Source organism: Ipomoea nil, unplaced genomic scaffold (assembly GCF_001879475.1).
Source record: "Ipomoea nil cultivar Tokyo-kokei standard unplaced genomic scaffold, Asagao_1.1 scaffold2516, whole genome shotgun sequence".
NCBI lineage: Eukaryota > Viridiplantae > Streptophyta > Magnoliopsida > Solanales > Convolvulaceae > Ipomoea > Ipomoea nil.
This window is the reverse complement of record NW_017618944.1, coordinates 501,024-524,144: the sequence shown is the minus strand read 5'-3', so window position 1 is coordinate 524,144 and position 23,121 is coordinate 501,024. Positions and strand designations below refer to the sequence as shown.

At 35.7% G+C, this 23,121-nt stretch overlaps 3 protein-coding genes across 4 annotated transcripts; 2 read left to right on the top strand and 1 right to left on the bottom strand.

Annotated features, from left to right (window-relative positions):
- The first annotated feature begins 1,224 nt into the window (after nt 1-1,224).
- LOC109153719 (tRNA (guanosine(18)-2'-O)-methyltransferase) lies at nt 1,225-4,144 on the top strand. The gene is made up of 6 exons (XM_019301612.1): nt 1,225-1,465; nt 1,620-2,112; nt 2,552-2,690; nt 2,830-2,891; nt 3,182-3,320; nt 3,730-4,144. Exons 1-6 carry the CDS (start codon nt 1,309-1,311, stop codon nt 3,865-3,867), a joined length of 1,128 nt encoding a protein of 375 aa, XP_019157157.1. The 5' UTR covers nt 1,225-1,308; the 3' UTR covers nt 3,868-4,144.
- A 2,111-nt stretch (nt 4,145-6,255) lies between these two features.
- On the top strand, nt 6,256-8,828 carry LOC109153634 (phosphatidylinositol 3,4,5-trisphosphate 3-phosphatase and protein-tyrosine-phosphatase PTEN1). Its single transcript, XM_019301487.1, has 8 exons — nt 6,256-6,501; nt 6,708-7,007; nt 7,105-7,281; nt 7,358-7,471; nt 7,619-7,807; nt 7,890-8,129; nt 8,305-8,406; nt 8,498-8,828. Exons 2-8 carry the CDS (start codon nt 6,711-6,713, stop codon nt 8,624-8,626), a joined length of 1,248 nt encoding a protein of 415 aa, XP_019157032.1. The 5' UTR covers nt 6,256-6,501; nt 6,708-6,710; the 3' UTR covers nt 8,627-8,828.
- Nucleotides 8,829-9,846: 1,018 nt separating this feature from the next.
- LOC109153705 (cyclic nucleotide-gated ion channel 2) lies at nt 9,847-18,102 on the bottom strand. Of its 2 annotated transcripts, none has more exons than XM_019301585.1 (8): nt 18,024-18,102; nt 17,774-17,952; nt 17,021-17,648; nt 13,455-13,670; nt 12,773-13,210; nt 11,723-11,959; nt 11,515-11,601; nt 9,847-10,510 (listed from the first exon to the last, which is right to left on the bottom strand). In XM_019301585.1, the coding sequence occupies exons 2-8, from the start codon at nt 17,809-17,811 to the stop codon at nt 10,022-10,024; spliced, it is 2,133 nt and encodes a 710-aa protein (XP_019157130.1). In that variant the 5' UTR covers nt 17,812-17,952; nt 18,024-18,102; the 3' UTR covers nt 9,847-10,021. The 2 variants fall into 2 exon arrangements, with proteins under 2 accessions (XP_019157130.1, XP_019157131.1); XM_019301586.1 differs by having other exon boundaries at nt 18,032-18,083.
- Between the last annotated feature and the right edge of the window lie 5,019 nt (nt 18,103-23,121).

Sequence of the window (23,121 nt, the reverse complement as noted above, 5' to 3'; positions counted from 1 at the left end):
CATTGTAAATAGAAGAAAAAAAAAGTCAAAAGTTAAAAAGAAAATCCACAATTTTAAAGCATACCCATTATAGGATTTATTTATAGCTCCAATCATTATTGGGTGGACCATACTATCAAATAATGTATATTCAATATACAAATGATCTACTTTTACTATATTAAAAATGTATATTGTATTTAGAAAAAGTATATTATTTGAGTATTAAAAGTTTATTTATTTTGTATAATGTACATTTAATACACAAATAATATATTTTTAGTATATTAAATATGTATTTTTATTTTCAGAAAAAAATGTATTTTTTGTTATAAACCACATAGCACTGCGTGGACCATCCACACAAGTTTATATGCTAAACCCGTATTTATAAATGTTGAAATGTCCATCAAATAGATCGATACTAATAATTCTCACAAGAGAATAGTTTTCATATGAGTCAAGATATAGTTAAGGGGAGAGGAGAAGAAGGATATAGCTAATGAGTTTTGGGAACCCCTAAATTAGAAAGACAAAAGTGAAGATATCGAAATAAAGAAATTTATTATTGACAAGATGGTAGATTCCAATCAAAATGTTTGTAAAACTTGTGAAATTCAAAATATAATTGTCTAGAATGTATCACTTATAATTTTGAATATTTGATATACAATTCAGATATCGCCAATCAATCTGATGCGCAAATATTAGTATTATTTATCACTAGCATTTATATATTAAAAAAACGATTGAATTTCAATTAATTTTGTATTTTTGATTTATAAAATGACATGGAAAAAAAAGATTGTTACGAATACGTTTTTTATTTTTTCTACCGTCTCATTTTATCTATTCTGTTTACTATTCGATGACCAAATTGCCTATTTCTTTTCTCTTTAGTATTTTATTATTTTTAAATTTAATTTTGTATGTTTAATTGTAATTTTAATATAGTTTTTAAATATAAAAATTTTATATATTAATTATAAATTTAATAGTTAATATTATAAAAATAAACTAAAATTAATTTTAACCAATCCTTGTTATGGAGTATATTTTTTTAAAGTACTACTAACTCTATTACAATGTAACATCTATTCATAACTACTTTTTCAACATACTGAAACACAAAAAGTCAATACCCCCAATCTGAAACGCACAATTAAAATGAAAACAGTACAAAATGGAAATGAAAATGAAAATGAATTAAACGCAAATTTCAATATCCTAAAATGCTTATGCGATGCCGTTTTACACTTTCAACCCGGCGAAGTATAAACCAATCTCCTCCGTCGTCCTCACATTTTCTCAGCGTCGATAGCGGTGGCCATGAGTGCATGCAAAACCCTAGTCCGTACATCACTGTCCTGTCTACAATGCAAAGCTCGAGTCTTCGCTTTTCCATTAAAGTTCCCTTCGTTCTCCCCTCATCTCTGCCGGCTTCTTTCTCCTTCTCGAAGGTCCTTTATCCTATACCGAAATCCAGGTATATATGTACAAGCATATCTGTTACGTTTCATTTGCTTATGCGTTCATAAATATGAACCAAGTCTAATAAGCTCAGTAAATTTGTTGTTCAAATTACATTTAAGTAAATATTGATTGATGTATTTGTAATTCGACTGATTTTAAATTTGTAGGGTCTAGAATTGAACCTCATAGTGCGATTGTAAGGCGTTATGGCTGCAGTGAGGCTGCAATTTCACTAGAAACCGATAATAACACTGAAGAAAGTTCGGCTCAGAAGACTAACCTTCAAGTTCAGGAAGACTTGTGTAGGGACACTGTGGAAGAATTGCTTACCAAACGGAATGATGTTTCGAGGTTTATGAAAATGGAGCGGAGGCAGGAAGTGGAAGGTGATGTTCAACTGGACCGTTGGTTTCCATACTTGGATAAATTTAAAGTGGGAAGTATGTGTCTGAGCAGTAGTGAGGTACTGGAAGCTATGGATCCCTACGTAATGGAGGCGAGGAAGGAAAGGTTTCGGAAAGCAGTGAAGAACAGGACTTATTCTGTTTGTTTGGTAGTTGAGGGATTGAGTGATTTTGGCAATGTCTCTGCTGCATTTCGCTCGGCAGATGCACTGGGGTTTCAGTCTGTCCATGTCGTTTCCTGCAACAGCTCAAAAAGGTGCAAGGCCACTTGAGGTGAAAATGCCTTTTGAGTTTTTATCAAATCAATGGGTTGATATTTGTTGTCTCCAATTTCTACTAGCTTCAACTGTATTTATGCTTGATAGAGAATGTTAGTGTGACATTTGAGTGATGAGAGAGATTTAGATATATATATGTTAGCTTGCATTTGTCTTGTTATTATAATGTCGGATGGCTCTTCCACCAAGATAATTATGGTGATTGTAAAAAGTTATAAAACTCTAGATTAATACAACCATGGTAAGACCAACAATGCTGTAAGTTTTACAGGCATATTGAGGTTCTCAAATAATACGAGTATATACTTCTGCACCAAAGTTGGTCCATAAAGTTGGCATGCTTTGGTTGCTCTTGCTAATGAAGAGAAATTCCATTGCTCTCCTCATTAACTCTTTAAATGAATCCCATTTTTTCAGGTACAGGGACAATCGTCATGTCAGTATGGGGGCAGAGAAATGGTTGGATATTGAACTCTGGGATTCTCCCTATGAATGCTTCAAAGTTTTGAAGTCACGTGGTTATCGCATTGCTACAACACATGTGGGAATGGATGCAGTACAGTTTCTACTTCTATTTTATATAGTTCTTTTTCAGTCACGTGTTGTACTACAGACAATTTCCTGATAATGGAATGGATGTATATATATTGTATGTCTGCACAAGTCTTTTTGTAATCAATTTTCATGCTCTTTAGGTCTCAGTATATGATATGGACTGGTCATGCCCTACTGCAGTTGTTGTTGGAAATGAGAATAGGTAATCTTAATTCCCTACTTTAGTGTATGCAGTTCACTGGGATCAGTTTGTGAGAAAGTTTCTGTCCGGTATATTCGATGTCTTTATTTGGGTGATATTGTTAACTGTCATAGCCTTATTTTAGTCATATTTATGTGATGCTAAATTAGCATATTTTGGTTCTGAAGCATATAATTTTAAGAACTCTGTTCTTGAATCCTATGAGTTGACTAGTCTTGAGTAGGCTATGCTTTTCTTTTCCAGATGTCTCAAATCATGCTGCAACTTGGTAAATGAAATTGTAATTGCAGGGGAATAAGCGATGAGGCTCTTGAATTGTCAGATATGCACTGCAGTATTCCAATGAAAGGCATGGTAGACTCCTTCAATGTTTCAGTAGCTGCAGGAATTCTTATGCACCATGCTGTGTGTGACAGAACTTCCCGCATGGTAGGGATTTTATTAAGAGCAATTCTGCTATTTGGTAAACATAAAAAAGATTGCTTTTTTTTTTTTTTGCTGAATGATACTCGTTTTATTGTTTGATTAGTTTGTGTTTTCCCTGCTTAAAAAGTAGTATCCATGCCATTGCCTGCATAAAGTCTCTCTCAAGTCCGCACAGTTAAATTTGCAGCTTACTGTGAATGTGCAGCTTCTTTTCTTTACAAACCAAAATTCAATGGCTGGAAATAAATTTTACACATGAAAAGAATGAACCTTCTTTAGTTATTTCACTTTGAATTGCACCCACTGACAGAACTGGTATAGTTTTGTTACACACTTACACTTGTGATTCAAATCATCAGAATTTGAAATTTCTTATTTAGTTCTTTTTCCTTTTCTCATTCTGCGGGGTAAGGGATGCCATGGGGACCTAACACTGGAAGAGAGCCAAATTTTGCTAGCAGAATTCTCGTTACGCCACAGCAATACTGCAATAAGCATTGTCAATGAATATGCAAAACGAAAGATAGACAATCTGATGCCAAAGCTCTGAATGAAGTGCTGTACTACACAGACCATTATTGCTGAAAACCATGAGGGTACTATGCTCCAACTCTGCATTTCTGTATTCTTTCCTAGGTTGTACTTTATACCTTTTTGTAGGTTGTGTTCCAAGGCATTAATATTTTTGAAAAGATGCTGCTTATGTATCATGTACGGAGTAATAATCTTTTAAAGATTGATATGTATTTTAGGCAGTCTAGTCTCAGACAATACGTTTTGTTTTTGCATATCTTCTGTTGGTTTTAAAGTGGTTCTTGTGAATTGCCAGCTTGGTTGGCGTGAGTAGTTCACTCTCAGTACTTGTATAAGTGTTGTCTTTTTATCCGGCAAAATATTATTCTTCTAGAAGTGAGTTATTGGCTTTCTAAGGGGAATTGCTAATTTGCTATTTCTACAAGTGCCTGATATTAAACTATTCTTATATTCTCAAGAATAGCTTTCTTATCTAATATACAAAAATTCCCTCTTTTTAATTATAACTTAAATAAATATTATACACACATATATGCAATACATACGTTGGTGGTTATCTTGCCTTCACTTTGCAGGTATTTACTTTTTTCATGCAAACTTTTCTTGTCAAATATGCAAACTATTACTGTGTTGTAGGTTATATTTTTTAGGTGGGATATTTTGTGGCCATTCCCAACTTGTGGACTACAAATTTGCTAGATTATTCCATTTCTTCTGATCATCAAACATTATTGTTAATAACTTGCAACTATATTGAAGGACTCAGCTGGCCTTCATCTTAAGAGATTGTCCAGTGTTGGTCTCACTCATATCCATCTGGCAAGTAGGTTTGCCAACTTATGGCTAGAAAAATAAGAGATCAAGAAAATCGGCTCAGATAATGGGAAAAATAAAAACAAAAAAGTGATGAGACGAAAATATCTTTACCTAAAACGGAGTTTCGTTGAAAAAGTTTTCGGAATAACTAAACGTGTTCAAAATATGATAGTTTGGGGTGTAAACGAAACAAGAGATCTCTACTGGAATTAATTCTTATTTTGCGTATAAATAGTCATGTTTACATGCATGGCAAGGACATATATATTTTCCTTAAAATAAAAATTAAGAAATTTAGAGTTAATTTATTTACCCTCGTGATTAAATTTAGAATTAATTTTAGCAAAGGTTATGCGACTATAGTGATTTTTTATATTTGGTCATCGTATTTTAATTTGGACAATTGACACTTGACTATCAAAATCTGTATTAACCATTTGTCCTTTCGTCACCTAAGCCTTATTTAGACATCAATTTTTTTTAGAGGTAAAATCGTCATTTCATTGCTTGGTTGTCTTTCCTCATCATAAAGTTAGTGCACTCGAACCCTAACGTGGCGGCCAAGATCATCTGCACGTAGTTGGCGACATCATAGGGGCTTTTCCCCGACGAGCACGTTGCTTCTGCCGGCAACTGGTTCAAAAACGTGACCTTGTAAACCAGTCTAGGGTTCATGAAGAAGATGGGGTCCATGTCTTTCGATCCCCTCGTGGTGGTTGTGTGGAAGAACCTGACCCAAGTGTTCATGGCGGCGGGGACGATCCGGTCGGTTAATTCGGCAAAAAGTGTGCTGAATCGTAATAGAAACGGTTCTCTGCAAGTGTTGTCCCTTCGGGACAAATGACGACATCGCCTTTCTCGAGCTTGTGCGTGATCATCTCGGCGTCAGCCGGAGGTTGGGGATCGGCGAGAGGATTTCAGATAATCGTGAAATGGAGTAAGTCACGGCCTGGATTTTGCGCTAGAGAATGGCATGTCCAGGAGTTTGGACCGATTGGCTTGAGAAGACAATCCAGGCAATGAAAGGACGATTTTACCTCTAAAATTGATGTCTAAATAAAGCTTAGGTGACAAAATGACTAATGGTGAAAAGATTTTGATAGTCAAGTGTCAAATTTGTCCAAATTAAAAGACGAGTACTAAATGTGAAAAATCATTATAGTTAGAGGACCTTTACTGGAATTAACTCTTGAATTTATCAAGCAACCAAATTCAATTGTTACACCATAAGAAACTTTTAAGGAGAGAATCTATTTTATGCCTTGAAAGTGTTATCCAATTTTTTATCCTCTTAATCTTTTTTCTTATCCGAGAAAAATATCCAATAAAGCATCATTAACCAAACCAAGGCATACGTGATACATAAAATAATAAAAGAGTCCAAAGATTTTATCATTTATCATTTATGACACAAAATTTGCATTGCGAATCGCCAAAAGAAAGAAGGGTGGGTTTGAATTAATGAGTCCTTTAGTTACGCCATATTAATCTCAAATAAGCGGCGGTGAAAAATCGAAACCAAAATAAACAAGGAACAGAGAACAGTTGTGTAAAGGAGATGAATATGATAGATGGTTGATGGAGACCATCGACTTTTCATTTTGGCCACCTTAAAACATTCATTGCACGCGGGTTAGCCAATTAGGTTGTCTGATAATACAACATATCCCCAAACGCTTTTTGGTCCAAGAATCCGACGTTACGTTGTCAAGATTCTTGGACCATTTTCGCAACCTCAATTTGTTTGTTTCAACTCATACGGAATTCGCAGCTTCAATTCCACAATCCACCATTCTTCATTCCCAATTGGCCCCACGGACCTCTATGTTCACAGGTATATTTGTTGTTTCTGAATTGTATTACACCAGTTTGTCTTATATAAGGATTAGAAATATGAGTCTGTCTCATATAAATACATTGGTTGTATCTCTAAGGTGTTAAATAGTTTCACTCCTGTAGACCTATGCATATTGTCAAACTACATAAATTTTAAGTCTTGCCTTTTTTACTTTCTGACATTATTGTTGTTTCAAATTTAAGACAATGGGGCTAAGGTTGGGAAAACAGGGGCAAAAGAAAGCTGCACCGGCATCACAATTGAGCTACATCCATGCCCAACAAGACCTCGTAAAATTTCTCTTCACGAGTTGTTACATTCGAAACTTGGTCTCGAAGCAGAGAAGGCGATTGCTCGTCGGAGGTTATGATCTGGACATGACATACATAACCGACAGGCTTCTGGCGATGTCGTTTCCGGCAGAACACATGCGAGCAATGTACCGGAACCCTTTGTGGCAGGTTAAATCCGTGCTGGATATGAGACATTCAGGACATTATAAGGTCACTAAATAGTACTTTTTATTCTTCGTTATGGTGCTGATGAATTAACTGACCCCACCACCTGATTAGATTTCTCCGGCCTGTTTGCATCTTGTAGGTCTATAACTTGTGTATCGAACAAAGTTATGACCCGACGCATTTTCATGGTCGCGTTGAGAGGTATCCATTTGATGATAACCATGTCCCACCTCTCCAAATGGTCAAGGAATTTTGTGAGGATGTCCATTCTTGGTTGTCAAATGACCCAAAGAACATTGCTGTCATACATTGCATGGTAACACTCACTACCTTAGCTTAGGTTGTTCCTTCTCAAGAATCAATCACTAATGAATCTTTGATCTGGTTTGCAGGCTGGAAAAGGTCGAACTGGATTAATGGTATGTGCATACCTAGTTTACACCGGCATGTCAGCCGAGGAAGCTCTGCAAGTCTATGCAGATAAGAGAACTACCAACAACCATGGAGTATGTGTTCCATCTCAACTAAAAGTCTGTTTGTTTATATATTATGTGCTCAACAAATCCTTCAAAGGGATTGGTCTCTCTTTGATATTAAATTAAAGCTGTTTTCCATCTCAACTAAAAGTCTAAGCTGATAGTTGAATTGAACAGGTTTCAATACCAAGCCAGCGTCGTTATGTTGAGTACTGGGAGAAAGTACTTTCCTTCCCAGATAGGGTTGATCGTGGCCTTCCAGATGTGAATTTGCCCAAACCATGCGCTAGAGAGCTTCGTCGCATTCGATTATATGATACAGTAAATGTTGATTCTATCTTCTTTGTGGTCTCTGAGCTGCAAAATGTAAGTAATTTAATTTCTACATATCTTTCTATGGAGTTTATTCTTGTATGTATATCACAAATAATATATGTATAAATAATAGATTCCTGGAGAGAGATATTGCCCGCCTGTAGAAGTGTCTAAGAGTTGTTGCAGGGGAAATAAGAATGAGTTCCATAGGCCCAATAGCCCTCGTTATTATTACTCGTTTCTGGAAGGCAATGAAGAAGAAGATGAAGTAGAAGAAGAAAAAGAACCTCGTTTGGTTATCCAAATGGACACAGAAAGCTCCATGCTCTACCAGAAAACCTGCCTTGACTACTATTATGAAACCCCTTTGCAAGTAAGATACCCTATCCAACGGCTAAGCTAATAGTTGTATTGCACATTTATATTTATGTATTATATATATGCTCAACCTGTCTTCTCACAGCATGTGTTTCATCTTAACTAAAAGTCTAATATAATAATTGGATTGTACATTTATATTTATATATTGCTCAATATCTGTTGAACAGGTCACTGGAGATGTCCGTATAATATTCTACGAGAAGCTTATCGGAGGGCGTCTCTTTTATGCATGCTTCAACACATCATTTATAAAGAGCGGCCTGCTACAAGTATGCATCTATTGTACTGTCTAGGTGTAATTCTGTAGATACATAATATATTAACTGTAAATATATTAATGTTTATAATTAAAATGATCAGTTTTCTCTGAGGGAGCTGGACAAAGTTGGAAAGAAGGGAAAGTCAATCTGCGGGCCAGCATTTTGCGTGGAGTTGATCTTCGGGCCGGCAAACCCAAGCATCTTGATGAAGAAGGATGATGATATATAAAAACACTACACTACACTACACTACGTGCATTCTATTCTAATTTCTTCATGGCTTTGAGACCTCCAAGATTTTTGTATGTATATATACTACTAAAGAAGTACAGTATGGCTTTGAGGCCTCCAACTTTTTTGTATGTATATATACTACTAAAAACTGTAAATATGTGATTATGATAATGAAGCCAGTGCTCCGATGATCCTTTCTGTAACAGGGCGTTTGGTTGGAGGGATTTTAAATTCCCTTCCCACTTAATTCTCACATAATTCCAAAGACCATTAAATTCCGTAGTTTGGTTAGAGGGAATTGCAATTCCCCCATTTTCATGGAATTAAAATCCCATGTCCCCCCCCCCCTGGTATTTTAATTCCTGGGAAAAAAAGATAGTGATGAGTCAAAATTACCCATTCCTTTTTAACCTAAAATTAATGTCTAACAACAATAATGGACATTTTTGACTTTATACTACTAATTCCCTTTCAATTCCCATGTATACCAAACATTGGAATTGAAATTCCCAGTAATTCTATTCCTGTCAACCAAACACTGGAATTTAAATTCCCACTTTATTCCCAGTAATTCAACTCCCATAGAATTACAATTCCTTTCCCACATAATTCCCCCCTCCAACCAAACGCCCTGTAAGTATTATGGGGAAAGATTTGTATAAAAATTTACTCTCTTCTCTTTACCATTTGCCCTCGTCTCCAACTCTCCATGGATTAATCTAATCATAGATAGAAGATTAGGATTTCTTTTTGTACTTATATTAGATAGATAGATACAACTCAATGCCATTAATTTAATTTAATAGAAACTTCACATCTTAATTAGCTCATTCCATCATAATTCACTTCACTTTATAATTAATAATTAATAATTAATAGAATAAGGTTCAAATTGGCCACCAAACGTAATCTGAAAATGCAATTAGGCCACTGAACGAAAAAAGTGCAATTAGACCACTTAACACTCTAAAAAAGTGCAATTAGGCCACTGAACATTCCAAAAACATGCAATTTCACCGGATAGCAGGAACACTCCAATTTCACCGAATAGCAGGTTACCATCAATTTTAACAGGTTACCTACTAACGTGACAGCTGAGTTAGCGTTTTTTAATAATTTTTAATAATAAATTTTAAAAAAATTTGAAAATAAAATAAAATAAAACGACAGGCTGGCCAACTGTTTTTTTTTTTAAATATAAATTTATTATTAAAATTTACTTGGAAAACAATGTATTTATTGAAGTTTTTGAAAAGAAAAAAAAAAGAATTTATTTAAGTACAGAGTACCTTTTATTGCCATCAAACAATATCACAATGATCCTAAAACCTTAATAATATCAACCTTAACCAATCGAAAATTAAAAATGAGGAAAACAAAGAATAATATATCACTCAAGGTGGTCGTGTGGTCTGATTGACAAGAACATCGCGGCATACTGCCGGAGCCGTCGATCGCCGTCGTCTGCATTTTCCGGCACAGTATTAGGCTGACCTCTAGTCCTGAGCCTGTAGCGCCGCCACGCCAACTGCACATTCACGGCGGCCCAGGTTCTCCAGTTGGCGGAGTAATACCTTGCCGTCCGCTTAAGCCTCTCGTTGGCAAATTTGTACCTGAAGTGATCGGTGATGAAGCGGAGGTGGTTGGCGTCAAGGCCGAAGGCTTCAGTGGAGTCGATGCAGGTAAATGTGGCGGAGGAAGCCGGAAGCCTGTCGATGAAGGGGCGGCGGAGACACCATGAGAGAAGCTCATCGCCTAAGAAGCCTCCTGGTTCGAGGATGCTTGTGGCCACCACCCCTTTGCTAAGGTTTTGGCTGCTTTTTACACGGCCCCGGACTATGAACACCACTCGTTGCACCGGATCTCCTTCTCTTATTATCTGTTTTAGTTTGGTACCAAAACACAAATGTGAAAATTAAGGTGGTTTCAAGCAATACAATATGGATTCCATAAATATACTTATGGAGTTAATGATATCTATGGTCCTCTCTAAATTTTGCCTCATTCAGTTTTAAACTTTCGAATTAATCAATTCTTTAACTTTAAAGTTAATCATGCCTGATCCTTAATAACTTTCAAATTTTAACTACATGATCTTTCAATTTTTAAATTTTAACTAACTGTGGTTCATCTTAAAAAGACGACTTTGCCCTTTACACGACCTAAATGACTAAAACTAACTTTCAAATTTTAACTATGGAGTTTTTTTTTTTTTAATCCTTTTTGGTCTCACAAGTATTGTGACACTAACCATGTGAATCCACACCTTTTAACACTTGCATAATTGGTCCATGAGTATCAATTTTTTTTAGCAAAAAATGGTCCTTCCGGTGACATTTCCAACAATTTTTCACCGAAAATTGGCTTACTTCTGGTGAAAAATTGCTGAAAATGTCCCCGGAAGGACCATGTTTGCTAAAAAATTGATACTCATAGACCAATTATGCAAGATTTGAAAGTTTGAGATTCATATTTTTAGTGCCAAAAATTTCGTGGGACCAAAAGTGTAAAATACTCTTTTAATTAACTAGCTATAGTCCTTCAACTTTCAAATTTTAATCAATTGTGATCATTTTGAAAAGACGATTTTGCCCTCACTTTGCACGACCTAAATGGCTAAAACTAACTTTTAAATTTTAACAATAGTGATTCTTTTAACTTTCAAATTTTAACTAACTGTGGTCCTTCGGAAGACGAATTTGCTCCTACTTTACACGGTACGGCTAAAACTATCGAAAAGACCACTGCTGGTTAAAATTTAAAAATTAAAGAACTAGGAATGTGTTTAAGTTTAGAACTAAATGTGTCAAAACCATTATATTCGGATAGGAAGAGTGCAGATGACATTAACTGATATATTATGGCAATGAAAACTTTGTATACCTTCTCATCTTTGGAGAAGACTAGCGGCTTAATGCGGTCGCAGATGTTGTCAAGAATGAGATCGTCCAAACTGTGGAACAGAGGCACCTGAAATTGATACATACAAGAAGCTCTAGGTTGGTAGGTAGGTGAAGTACAGTGTAGGAAGATTCAATTCCGATCCTGGCTAATGGCTATATATCAGAGGTATAGATGAGAGGTATGGTACCTTTTTGATGAGATCGAGGCAGAGGAATCGTTTAATGTCTCGTCGAAGCCCTTCCGGCAAGTCTTTAATCAATTCCATCTCGTCTTCCCCACCCATGGCTGCCCATCTTTGGCGTTCAAAGTAGCGCACTCTCTGTCTCAAGTTTGACGGCAGCTGTCTTCTCTTCATCCACCATTCCATATCTCGACACCTTAGTTGCATTTTCCTCTTCTTTGCCATCACCGCGTGCAGAAATACCTTCGCAACATGGACACTACGTTAAGGCTACAACTTCAAGCCAAATCAAGTTTCATGACATGACATTGTTATAAGCAGATGTAGAACTATTGAGCGGAAGTCTGAAGGGTCAAATCCAGTATGGTTGCTAAAGAATGATTAGATTGAAGGGTCAAATCCAGTATCAAATGGTTAGGGGATCGTCGAATGAGGATTTGAAGGGTTAAGTTCAGCAATAAGTGACTAAGGACTTGTTGGGTCGGGCCTAAAGGGTCAAGTCCAATATCAAGTGACTAAGAGAATGTTGTGCATGAACTTGAAGGGTCGAGTCAAGTCTAGCAGGTGTCTAGGGAATTGTTAGGCGAGACTTGAAGGACTAAGTTTACCACTTTACCTTTTGAAAATGTGGCATTGACGGTTAAGCAGATATAAAGAAATAAAGTTGAATCTTTGCTATAACTTTTATTGTAGTGGCAAACTCTTATTTTAACAACACGTACTGTAACATACCTTAAAGGTAAAGTTCAGCACATGGTTAGGGAATTGTTGGTCGAGGACTTAAGTGTTAAGTTCAACACCATGTGTCTAAGGGGTTATCGGGCAGGATCTAAAGGATCAAGTTCAACACTATGTGGCTAGGGGATTGTTAAGTAGGGACTTGAAAGGTATGTCTAGCACCAGGTGATTACGTGATTGTTAGACAGGGCTTGAAGGACCAAATTCAGCACGTTGCATTTCAAAAAATGTGGTGTTGTCTTTGCTACTATTATAACTTTTGACATAACAGTAAATGTTTAATCCTAACAAGAAGGTATTGTAATGTAGCATACATACCTGAATGTTTCCGATCAAGAGTGTGAACAACATTAACCCACTAAGCACAATGCAAATGCTGAAGATGACTTCCAACCAGTTACTAGTGGGTTCCAAATCATTCCCAAACGTGCTGAGAGTCATGAGCCCCCAGAAGATGGGATAAAGAATCTTGACAGCAATGGAGCGGCTAGACACGACGGGGAGAGCCCATTTGTATATCCCAAACCGGAATGGCCCATTCACATCCAAGCACAATGGCTTCCTCATCAGTGCCGCCGCCGTTGAGTTACCGGCACAAGAATTCCCTTCAACGCCGCCTGGCAGTAGAAGCTCGTAGCATACCTCCTCCGAGCACGACAACCGGAGATTGCACGTACTTTTCTGATAATGACACCGCTGCCTAAGGCATGAAGCCACTCTTTGAATCGCAAGAACATACCAGCAACCCCCAGCAACCTATCAATATTATATTATCATTTCAGAAACTAACCTAAACTTGAGAACTGCGAACTTCTGAAGAATTGCACCGCAACTATAACATGATTGCATTGTTACAGTTCTCAGACTCGTATCTGGGTACAGTACAATCATATAGTAAGTGTAGTGCAATCCTTCATAAGTTTGCAGTTCGGGTTGGTTCTCACCTGAATGCAAATATTATGTAGTAGAAGCTAATTAAGAAGCAGAGATGATAGCTTACATGGGAAGCAATGAAGTAAGCTATGAGGTTGAGGCAAAAGCCCCACCAAATGGTTCCAAAAATATAGCCTGTCACCTTCTGCATTCTTCTCATCAAGTATATGCTATGGTAGATTCTTGGGAGGAATTGGAACAAGAAGATAAGAAGAAGAATTGTCATTATGAGCTTCACCTGCTCCTCCCTTATCAATTTTGGTACCACCAACCAAAACACTGCCTGCATAACATACATACATACCAAATCATTTATTTTATTTTTTGGAAATTCTAAAATTAATTTCCAAAAGTCATTTTTCAAAATTTTCAGGCTACTAAAATAAAATGAAATCAACGAAAAAAAGACCGAATTTTAACATAGATGACATTTTCTTGGATTTCTATCTCAGGATTAGTTCTTTCCCTCCCTCTAAGCTAAGCATTGTCAAATGGTTGGGTTTGATCTCAAATTTGATCCGCCCCCACCATTGCAGTCCAAATAGTCAATATCCCACCACCGGGGGTTCGATCTTGTGACTTTCCATCAAAGAGAGGAGAGCCACAGATGTGTCATCTGAGCACAGTGTACTTGACTAAAATAACAACCGATTAAAATTAAATATGAATTGAATTATACTAGACTAAACAATAAAGACATCGATCTGGCCCACAACCCAAAAAAAAATCATTTTTTATTCAATTTCTCTAGTTCACAGTTATTTTTACCAATTTCTTATTAAAAATGAGTCGAGTCGGGTCAAGCTGAGACAAACAATAAAAATCTTAACCCAATTCCACTCACACCTCAAAAATTAAAATTTTCATTCAATTTTTTTTTAATCTCAAAATTATTATATCACTACTGAAAATTATGGAATTTCCGACCACCTGAAAATGATCTTAAATTAAGTCGAAAGCCTTGTTCCGACCACTTTTGATATCTGAAAAATCTTTGTTGTTATTTTTAACCACTTTTTGCTTTCGACTTGATATAAGATCACTTTCAAGTGGTCGGAAATTTCATAATTTCTAGCAGTGTATTTATTTATCAACATAAAAACTTCCAACCAAATCACAAGGATTGATATATATATATATATAATCGCACTCAGGTGCGAATGCTTCGCCCAGGCGCGAAATAAGAATGAATTCTGTTCGTCCACGTGTCCAGATCTAATGGATGAGAAACACTGATTTTTTAAAAAAACGCGGTGACATTTTCGTAAATAATTGGACATCGAAGTGCAAGTAAAATGTATTACAAGTGCATGTAAAATGTATTATAGGTGCAAGTAAAAATTTACACTGAGCATCAATACTTAGTTGCACCTATAGTTCTAAGTAGTTGCACTTATAGTTCTAAGTAGTTGCACACATAGTTATAAGTAGTTGCACCTAGGTGTATGAATGTTTGCGAGTGGTTTTCAGGGGTATTACTACCCGCTGAACTCAGATCAATGAATGTTAACAAGGCAAAATTACATGCACTTATAGGTGAAAGTAGGTGCACTTATAGTTATAAGTAGTTGCACCTATAGTTATAAATAGTTGCACATATAGTTATAAGCACACCCAGGTGCATGAATGTTTGCGGAAAGTGAATGCTAACAAGGCAAAATTACATGCACTTATAGGTGAAAGTAGGTACACCTATAGTTATAAGTAGTTGCACCTATAGTTATAAATAGTTGCACATATAGTTATAAGCACACCCAGGTGCATGAATGTTTGCGGAAAGTGAATGCTAACAAGGCAAAATTACATGCACTTATAGGTGAAAGTAGGTGCACTTGTAAGTGATTTTACTTGCACTTCGATGTTCAATTATTTACGAAAATGCCACCGCGTTTTTTTTTTAAGTTATTAGATCTGGACACGTGTCGCGCGCTGATTCGTTCGCATTTCCCTCCTGAGCACTTATTCGCACCTGAGTGCATCCATATATATATATATATATATACTTTGAACAGAACTCTATAAAATAAAAAATATTTCTGAAAAATACTTGCAAACGGACCCTTAATTACATTAAATCATACAAAGTTGCAATTTATTCGATCATAACAAGTATATATATAATTGTTGAGAAAAATCCCTAAAATACCTAACGTACTGTAGTTCCAGAAATAAAATTACATCTAGTTAACTTGGTAACATGTTTGTTCTTAACTACGTAAAACCATCCCGTCAGAGATTGAACCCGACCATAACTTTCTATTTAAGAAAATCACTCCATACCACTAGACCACAAAATTGCTTGTATTATTAAATATAACAACTTTTAAATTGTATTTACTTATTATTATTAGTAGACAGTTAATTATTGGTGTAATGTGTAACACTTTTAATACCATTTTGGCAATCATTTGATGCTTTACGAATTACGTCGACCACCTACACTGCTAAGCATGTGATTGTTTGATTTAACCAAAAAAAAAAAAAAGAGATTCTTATCATCCTATGTGCTTTTGGACTATGTGGGGTTTCATTCTTAATTAATCAAAGATATTCTGATTAAGTGTGTTAAATAATTATGTGTTTCCAATATACTCCATATGAAAGTACTCTTGATAAAAATTTGAAACTCAAGCTTTTTAGGTTTACCAGGACTATGTGGTCTAATGGTACCCGGGTTGGACTTTCATTTGGAAGATTATGAGTTCGAGCCTCAGTAGAGGTGTTATTGGTTCTTTGTGTTTCAGTAGGTTGAGAAAGTATATGAACAGATACTACAATGTAATAGAACCAGTAACTTTCAAAAAAAAAAAAAAGCTTTTTAGGTTTAATATCACTTTTGGTCTATCAATTAAAATCTCATTTCTACTTTTAGTTTTTGATTATCAATTCGATGACTTTTGATCTGTTAACTTTTTAATAGTGATCAAACTAAAATTGAAAATATCATCAGTATAGTTAAAAGATTAAAACAATTCAATAATTACTACGGAGTAATATTTAATAAAGGGTTCTCAAACTTATCCATTCATACGAGTCTCACTTGACCAAAGAAAATTTCTATATCTAGATTCTATTATTATTATTATTATTATTATTATTATTATTATTATTATTATTATTATTATTATTTTGATAAATTATTATTATTATTATTATTATTATTATTATTATTATTATTATTATGGAAACTCAATAGGCAATAGCACAATTGTTGATTACAAGCGTTGGCAGCCCACATAGGTCCAAACGGTAAATTTTTCTGTATACTCCATACAACAGTATCAACCATGAATATAATGTATATTTTTAATATATTAAAAATATATTATTTGTGTATTAAATATACATTATTTTTAATATACTAAAAGTACATTATCTATGTACTAAATGCACATTATTTAATAATATACAAAATAACATATACTTCTAGTACATAAATAAATAATATACTTTTAAATAATTGTTTTATGTAAATAAATAATATATATTTTTTATTTATGGTCCATATCACTAATGATGAGGTAAACTATCCATTCAATTGATTGTTTTTTTAATCAGCTGTGACTGTTATTGAATTTGAGTTTAATTATTGGTATTTAAAAATTAAAAGCATATAAATATACGTAAGCTGACCTGAGGAATGGGAAGAATGACGAAAGCATCGAACCAGAAGCCTTTGAGGGAGCGGACGTAGTGTGAGGCAACCGCACGCGCGTCCCAGACGAGTTTGCCGCAGCCGACGACGAGGGACTCCCTTGACACGTAGGCAAGGCGGAACTGGAGCCAGAGGTGGCAGATGTGGACGGCGTCGAGGCACGTGCGGAGGACGGTGACGATGGCTGCCAAGCCGCCGTCCATGTAGAGGCAGGGGGTCCCACTCCGGCCGATGGATAAGGCGTAGAAGAAGAGAGGGTCGATGGCCAAGGCCATTCCACGCGCCAGCAAGAACGCCCGGTTCCACCGCTGCACGCGCTTGCTACGGGGGTCCAACACCCGCCCGAACGGCCCCGAGCGGTGGAAATCTTGGGTGGAGCGATGAGTGACGGAACCGGGGCGGTTCTTGATGGGAATTAGCGACGAACCGGCCGACGCCTCCCACTCCGGCTGGTGAGCATTGTCGCAACTTGTGGAGTGGAAAACCGGAACACCAACCTGCGTGCACGCGTAACATTCCGTCGAGATAAAGTTGGGGTTTTCGTCGTAGGTGTCGTCGCTGTTGTCCGGTTGAACTGATTTTCGTCGCAATATCGTCCCAAACCACCTAATTAAACACACATAACAAATACATCACTATATATCATATCATAAAACAATAATTCAATAAATAAAGATGGCCGGCCGGCGGCCGGGAACAAGAAACAGATATATAAGATGATCGAAACTAACCTTGAGAGGGAGAAGTGGAGGCCTGGATAAGAAGGCATCTTGGGAGGAGGGAAACCATAGGGATGGGAGATCAGAGAATTAAGAACAGTATGTTTTGTATTGAGCAACCAACCAGCTGGAACATAGATCAGACGAGCTGAGAGAGAAAGTGTATGTGTGGCACTGGCAACTTATATTAGCTACAAGAACGAAGAGTATAAATTATGGTATATATCACATATATATGAATTATTGCTGTACTGATATATACCTGATTACCTGTGGCCTCACAGTTTTGACAGGGTGCTCGACCTGACCCTTCAGAGTTCAGACCTCCATCCAACAATCCTCTAATAATTATCTAGTACTCGACTTGTCTCTTTATCAACTCCCACCCAATAATTCCCCAATCACCTAGGGCTAGACTTGTCCCAACTCTTCACCAGCCTCCGTCCATAATCTCTTAACCTCGACTTGTCCATTCACCTACTTCCGCCCAATAATTCCCTAATCACCTGGTGCTAGACTTGTCCCTTCACTGGCCTCGGCCTAATAATCCCCTAATCACCTGGTTCTCGGCTTACCCCTTCACCAGCCTCAACCCAATAATCCCGTAACCGCCTGGTACTTGGACTTGCCCGTTCACCAGCCTCGGCCTAATAATCTCCTAATCACCTGGTGCTCGACTTGTTCTTTCACCAGCCTCGACCTAATAATCACTAACTACCTGGTGCTCTATTTGTCTCTTTACTCGCCTCCGTCCAATAATTCTTTAATCACTTGGTGCTCCACGTGACCCTTCACCCCGCCTCCGCCTAACATGTTATAAAAGTAAATAAATTGAAGTTGGTTATTATTGATAAGCCAAGCGGCCGCAGATGAGAAAAGGTTGTGGAGAGGAGAAGAGATGGGCCAGGAAGTTTGTTTGGGCATGTCGTGCAAGTAGAAGAGCACATGGAAGGGAGTGTACGTACGTGGTGGTGGCGATAAGGAGGAAAACTCATTACGGAACGTCAAGCTAAGCATTGTGGGGACTACTGCAACTACATCTATCCTGGGGTCCATTTCAGATCCATCGGTTTCCAACTTTGTAGTAAAATCTTTACATACATCATGTGAACTGTGAACTCATAATTGGAAAAAGCCATATTACTTTACCCTGACACTCTAGACCACAGCAATAATGATACTAATCATCATAATATCTCACCTAAATATATATATAAATATATGCATATACCAACACGTTTCCCTATGCTAAACTAATTTAATAAACTAAACAAGTTTAATTAATTTGAGTTAGGTTTAAATATCTTTCTGCTGATTCACTTGTATATATTTGATTGAGCCGTTAGAGCAGTGGCTAGTAAATTAAAATTAATTAATTACTATAGCGGTAAATTAATTAATTTGAGTTAGGTTTAAATATCTATCTGCTAATTCACTTGTATATATTTGATTGATCCATTAGAGCAGTGGCTAGTAAATTATAATTAATCTTAACTATAATAAAGCTATATGGTTTGGGAAGTAATTAATGTTACAATTAATGCCACAACATCCTTTATTATAAAAAACAAAAACAAAAAAACACAACATTTGAAAAATAAAATAGCTATATATTATATAATCATATAAAAAATGTACTTTTGAAAAATAAAATAGCTATATATTATATAATCATATAAAAAATATGTTCAATTAGAGTTTAAATTTACTCATACAAAATTTGAAATTTGCTTTCCAAACGTAATTATTTTAGTTATTATTCGTATTGTGAAAATTATAATATAGATGAAATACAATTAAGAATAAATCAATGTAATTATGTAAATTCTCTCTATAAGTTTATTTGAATATGCACATAATTAGAGATTATATTAACCATACAAAATTTTAATTTTAATTTAATTGTAATTTTGTATTCTATAAAAATAATAAATACTTGACCAATGGAAGCTCAAAAATATTATTATATTAAACAATTTAAAATATTTTAGTTTTTTAATTTTTTATCTATATTTATAATAACATAATTTTTTCTCGTGCATCGCGCGGGTGAATTACTAGTTAATTACTATAGCAGTAAGGTTTGATGACCTTACACATGGGAGAGGTCATTATATGCCATTTGAGCACAATGTGCTTGACATATATATAGTAATTTTATATTAATAAAATTTATGTTCATTCATTGAACCATTATTTAGTAACATTTGCACATTAAATTATGAATATGTATACTTATAATGTTATTTATTAATTATTTTTTTATATACATGTATATTTACATACAATTTATAAACGTGCATGTATATTTGTAAACAATTTAATTTAATTTTTTTTTTTGGGAAAAAAAAAAAAAAACTTAGCAAAATACAAGTAGTAAGCAGTATAACGAGTAGCCGTGTTGTAAAAGATTTATAGTAACATATCAAGTAGCAGCAAGATTGAGAAGAACCATGTTCTTCTGATGAGTAGTCCAAATGCAATGTTAGCATAACAATGGAAATCAACTCCAACTCTCTTATGGCCAACGATAATGAGGGAGAAGAATAACTTCCAAATCCACCTCTAAATCGTTAAATAGTGAGCCATGACACATTTCTCAAAATGTCAGCAAATTTTTTAAAATCCTGATGGAACACAATCTTCTTAAATCAAAAAATCAGATCTTAAGGGTTGACAATTCTAGGTTAACAGAGTAGTTAAAATCTCTCAATAATCTAACCGTATAATTAGATATCCTCAAAGTTGAGTGCAAAATATTGAAAGAAGAGTGCACAACGAGAAAACCAGAGGAGAAAAAGCTTAAGGAGATTATAGGCACTTTTGCAAGAAGTTTCAAGTTAATGGATACCTTACAGAAGCCTTACTAAACACATTTCTATAACTAGCTTATACTAACAACTAATCAAAATAGTTAACACGTACAATCAACTAGCAGTTATCAACTAATTACTAAAAACCCCATGTATTAAAAAGTTAGTCATCATATATCCATATCATGGAGGCGTTAGTATCAAGTTTAATTATTATCCTTAGCTTTTTCCTTTTGTACCCCGCTATAAGCAAACATAGAGTGAAGTTTCAAACAAACAGGAAATATGGTCAGATTATGTCTAGCAAGAACAATGAAGTGATGTTTTTTTTTTTTTTTTTTGAGACCAATGAAGTGATGTGTTTATTCGCTATGTCTTGTTGGGGTATTTGGAATCAAAGAAATGATATTGTAAGTATTGTTCCTGTATACAATATATTATAATATATAATATATTGTATTATTGGGTGGTTGTGATGCAAGTAGGAAGATTAAGTCAGTGGCTTAATCTGTTAGGCAACTCAGGATATTCAGTTTAGGATTAACTGAATATTTGCCTAAGTTAATGGCATGTAGGCTTCTAAGCAAAACACTCCTCCCACAGCTCCCGTGTTCAGAATACACGCACCATCAGGTATTCGGGAGAGAAGTGGTAGACAAAACACTAACTTTTATTCTGCAGGTTTACCATCTCGTGGCAATACCAACGACTATGGCTAGGGATATTCGGGCGGTCCTAGAGCTTACGCTGTAACGAGACAGGTTACTCGTTTACTACAGTTTATGTTAGCCTGTTAGATATTTCATGGAATAACAAACCAATCCAATCCGCTGCAGCCTTGGTTCGTAAATCTGGGGACTACTTGCAAGACCGGAGAGCTACCAATGAAGACACAGTTCGTAACCACAATACCAGTGTTCAACAAGAAGTTGTTTGGACTAAGCCACAATCAGGTATGAACTATGAAGAAATTCAATGTGGATGCTGCCCTAGACAAAAATACAGGCACAATGGGGTTCGGATGGGTTCTAAGAAATGATAGTGGCAACTTCATTGCGGCAAAGGGTGTTCGTTAGAAAGGCCGGATTGTTTTCTCCTAGAGAAGCTGAGGCGGTTGTTATGCGTGAAGTAATACTCACTTGGTTGAAGGAACGGGACTCATCCTTTCATTTGGTTCTTCCTGATATTAAAAACTTGTTAAGAGATTTCTCTCAAGTTGTAGTTATTTTTGTTAAGCGATCTGCGAATCAAGCAACTCATGCCTTTGCTAGACAGTCCGTTTCTATGTCTTATTGGTCAGAGTGATTTTCTAATAGACTTTATCTGAAATATTTTATCTTTTGGATCTTTATTAATGGTTGTAAAGGAATTAAAATTCAATGAACAGGGTGAATTACATTGTTTGGTTGGAGGAAATTGCAATTTCCTCATTTTGCTGGATTACAATTCAGCACCCCCCCCCCCACCCCCCCCCCCCCTCCCCTCCACACAAGATTTACAATTCGATGCTCAATAGGAGAAAAGATGTTGTGACAATTTTGCCCTTGTAATAATAATATAGTAATAGTAGTATATAAGGGCATTTTAGTCATTGTGTCACTTCTTACCTTTCAATTCCTTGTACTCTACATGCATATAAAACACTGTAATTTTAATTCTTACTTTATTCTCACCTTATTCTTTTCACACCGAATTACAATTCTTTTCCCTACTTATTCTTTCCTTCCGTGTAAGAGTGTGATGAACAAATTGTCCTCCCTAATAATCTTATTATACCACTTTCTTTAATTTATATAAGAATTACGAGCATTTTTATCTTTATACTACTTATATTTCCTTTCCTTTCCTATATATACCAAAGATTATAATTGAAATTTCTAGTAATTATATTCCTACTTATCATACTACCTTTGCATCTCTTTCCTTACAACCTTCAAACGACCTGTTAAATGAGGTTGATTTTAACACAAAATTAAAAATATATATGTTTCATTTCAATTAAAAATCTAAACTGATAGTTATGGTGCACATTTATGTTTGTTCAAAACCCCGGCCCGATAATTTGATTTGATGAGGTTGAAATTAAAGGTACGGTCCAAATAAGGAGGCCTACATACACAAACACAAGAGTGAGAAGTAGGTCAAATAATTTGAAAGGCGAGCCTGAAGTAGTTTGTCGAATGCTGCTACTTCCTTGCAAAAGTGGATCTTTCCGGGGTAGTTCATGCCTGCCTCAAATAAAACAATAAACCGCAGAAACGTCTGTTGCATGCATATGCATGGTTTTCATCATTTTGCATGTTGAACCCACCATTCAATTATTGCTAGCCCCACTCTCGTCATGCATCCATCAAATTCTAAACAATCATCATCACTTTTGTTTGAGTAGTAATAATGTTTAATAAAGAAAAAATATTACTTTTTTTGCTTCTTCAATTGTGAGCTAGTATAGATTTAATCACTTAATTTGTTGAAGGTTAAATTTAGGCATGTTTGGTAAATGGCTGTTGCTGATTGGATTAATTGGAGGGTGTAACTAGTTGATAA

Excerpts from the sequence above, each read along its gene's own strand:
- LOC109153719 (XM_019301612.1), top strand. The coding sequence starts at position 1,309 with ATGAGTGCATGCAAAACCCTAGTCCGTACATCACTGTCCTGTCTACAA. Across the intron at positions 2,892-3,181 it reads GTTGTTGGAAATGAGAATAG|GGGAATAAGCGATGAGGCTC; the intron begins GTAATCTTAATT and ends TTGTAATTGCAG. Across the intron at positions 3,321-3,729 it reads GTGACAGAACTTCCCGCATG|GGATGCCATGGGGACCTAAC; the intron begins GTAGGGATTTTA and ends CTGCGGGGTAAG.
- LOC109153634 (XM_019301487.1), top strand. The coding sequence starts at position 6,711 with ATGGGGCTAAGGTTGGGAAAACAGGGGCAAAAGAAAGCTGCACCGGCA. Across the intron at positions 7,282-7,357 it reads TTGCTGTCATACATTGCATG|GCTGGAAAAGGTCGAACTGG; the intron begins GTAACACTCACT and ends TCTGGTTTGCAG. Across the intron at positions 8,130-8,304 it reads ATTATGAAACCCCTTTGCAA|GTCACTGGAGATGTCCGTAT; the intron begins GTAAGATACCCT and ends TCTGTTGAACAG.
- LOC109153705 (XM_019301585.1), bottom strand. The coding sequence starts at position 17,811 with ATGCCTTCTTATCCAGGCCTCCACTTCTCCCTCTCAAG. Across the intron at positions 11,602-11,722 it reads GCCTCGATCTCATCAAAAAG|GTGCCTCTGTTCCACAGTTT; the intron begins GTACCATACCTC and ends TATCAATTTCAG. Across the intron at positions 10,511-11,514 it reads TCTTCTCCAAAGATGAGAAG|ATAATAAGAGAAGGAGATCC; the intron begins GTATACAAAGTT and ends AAACTAAAACAG.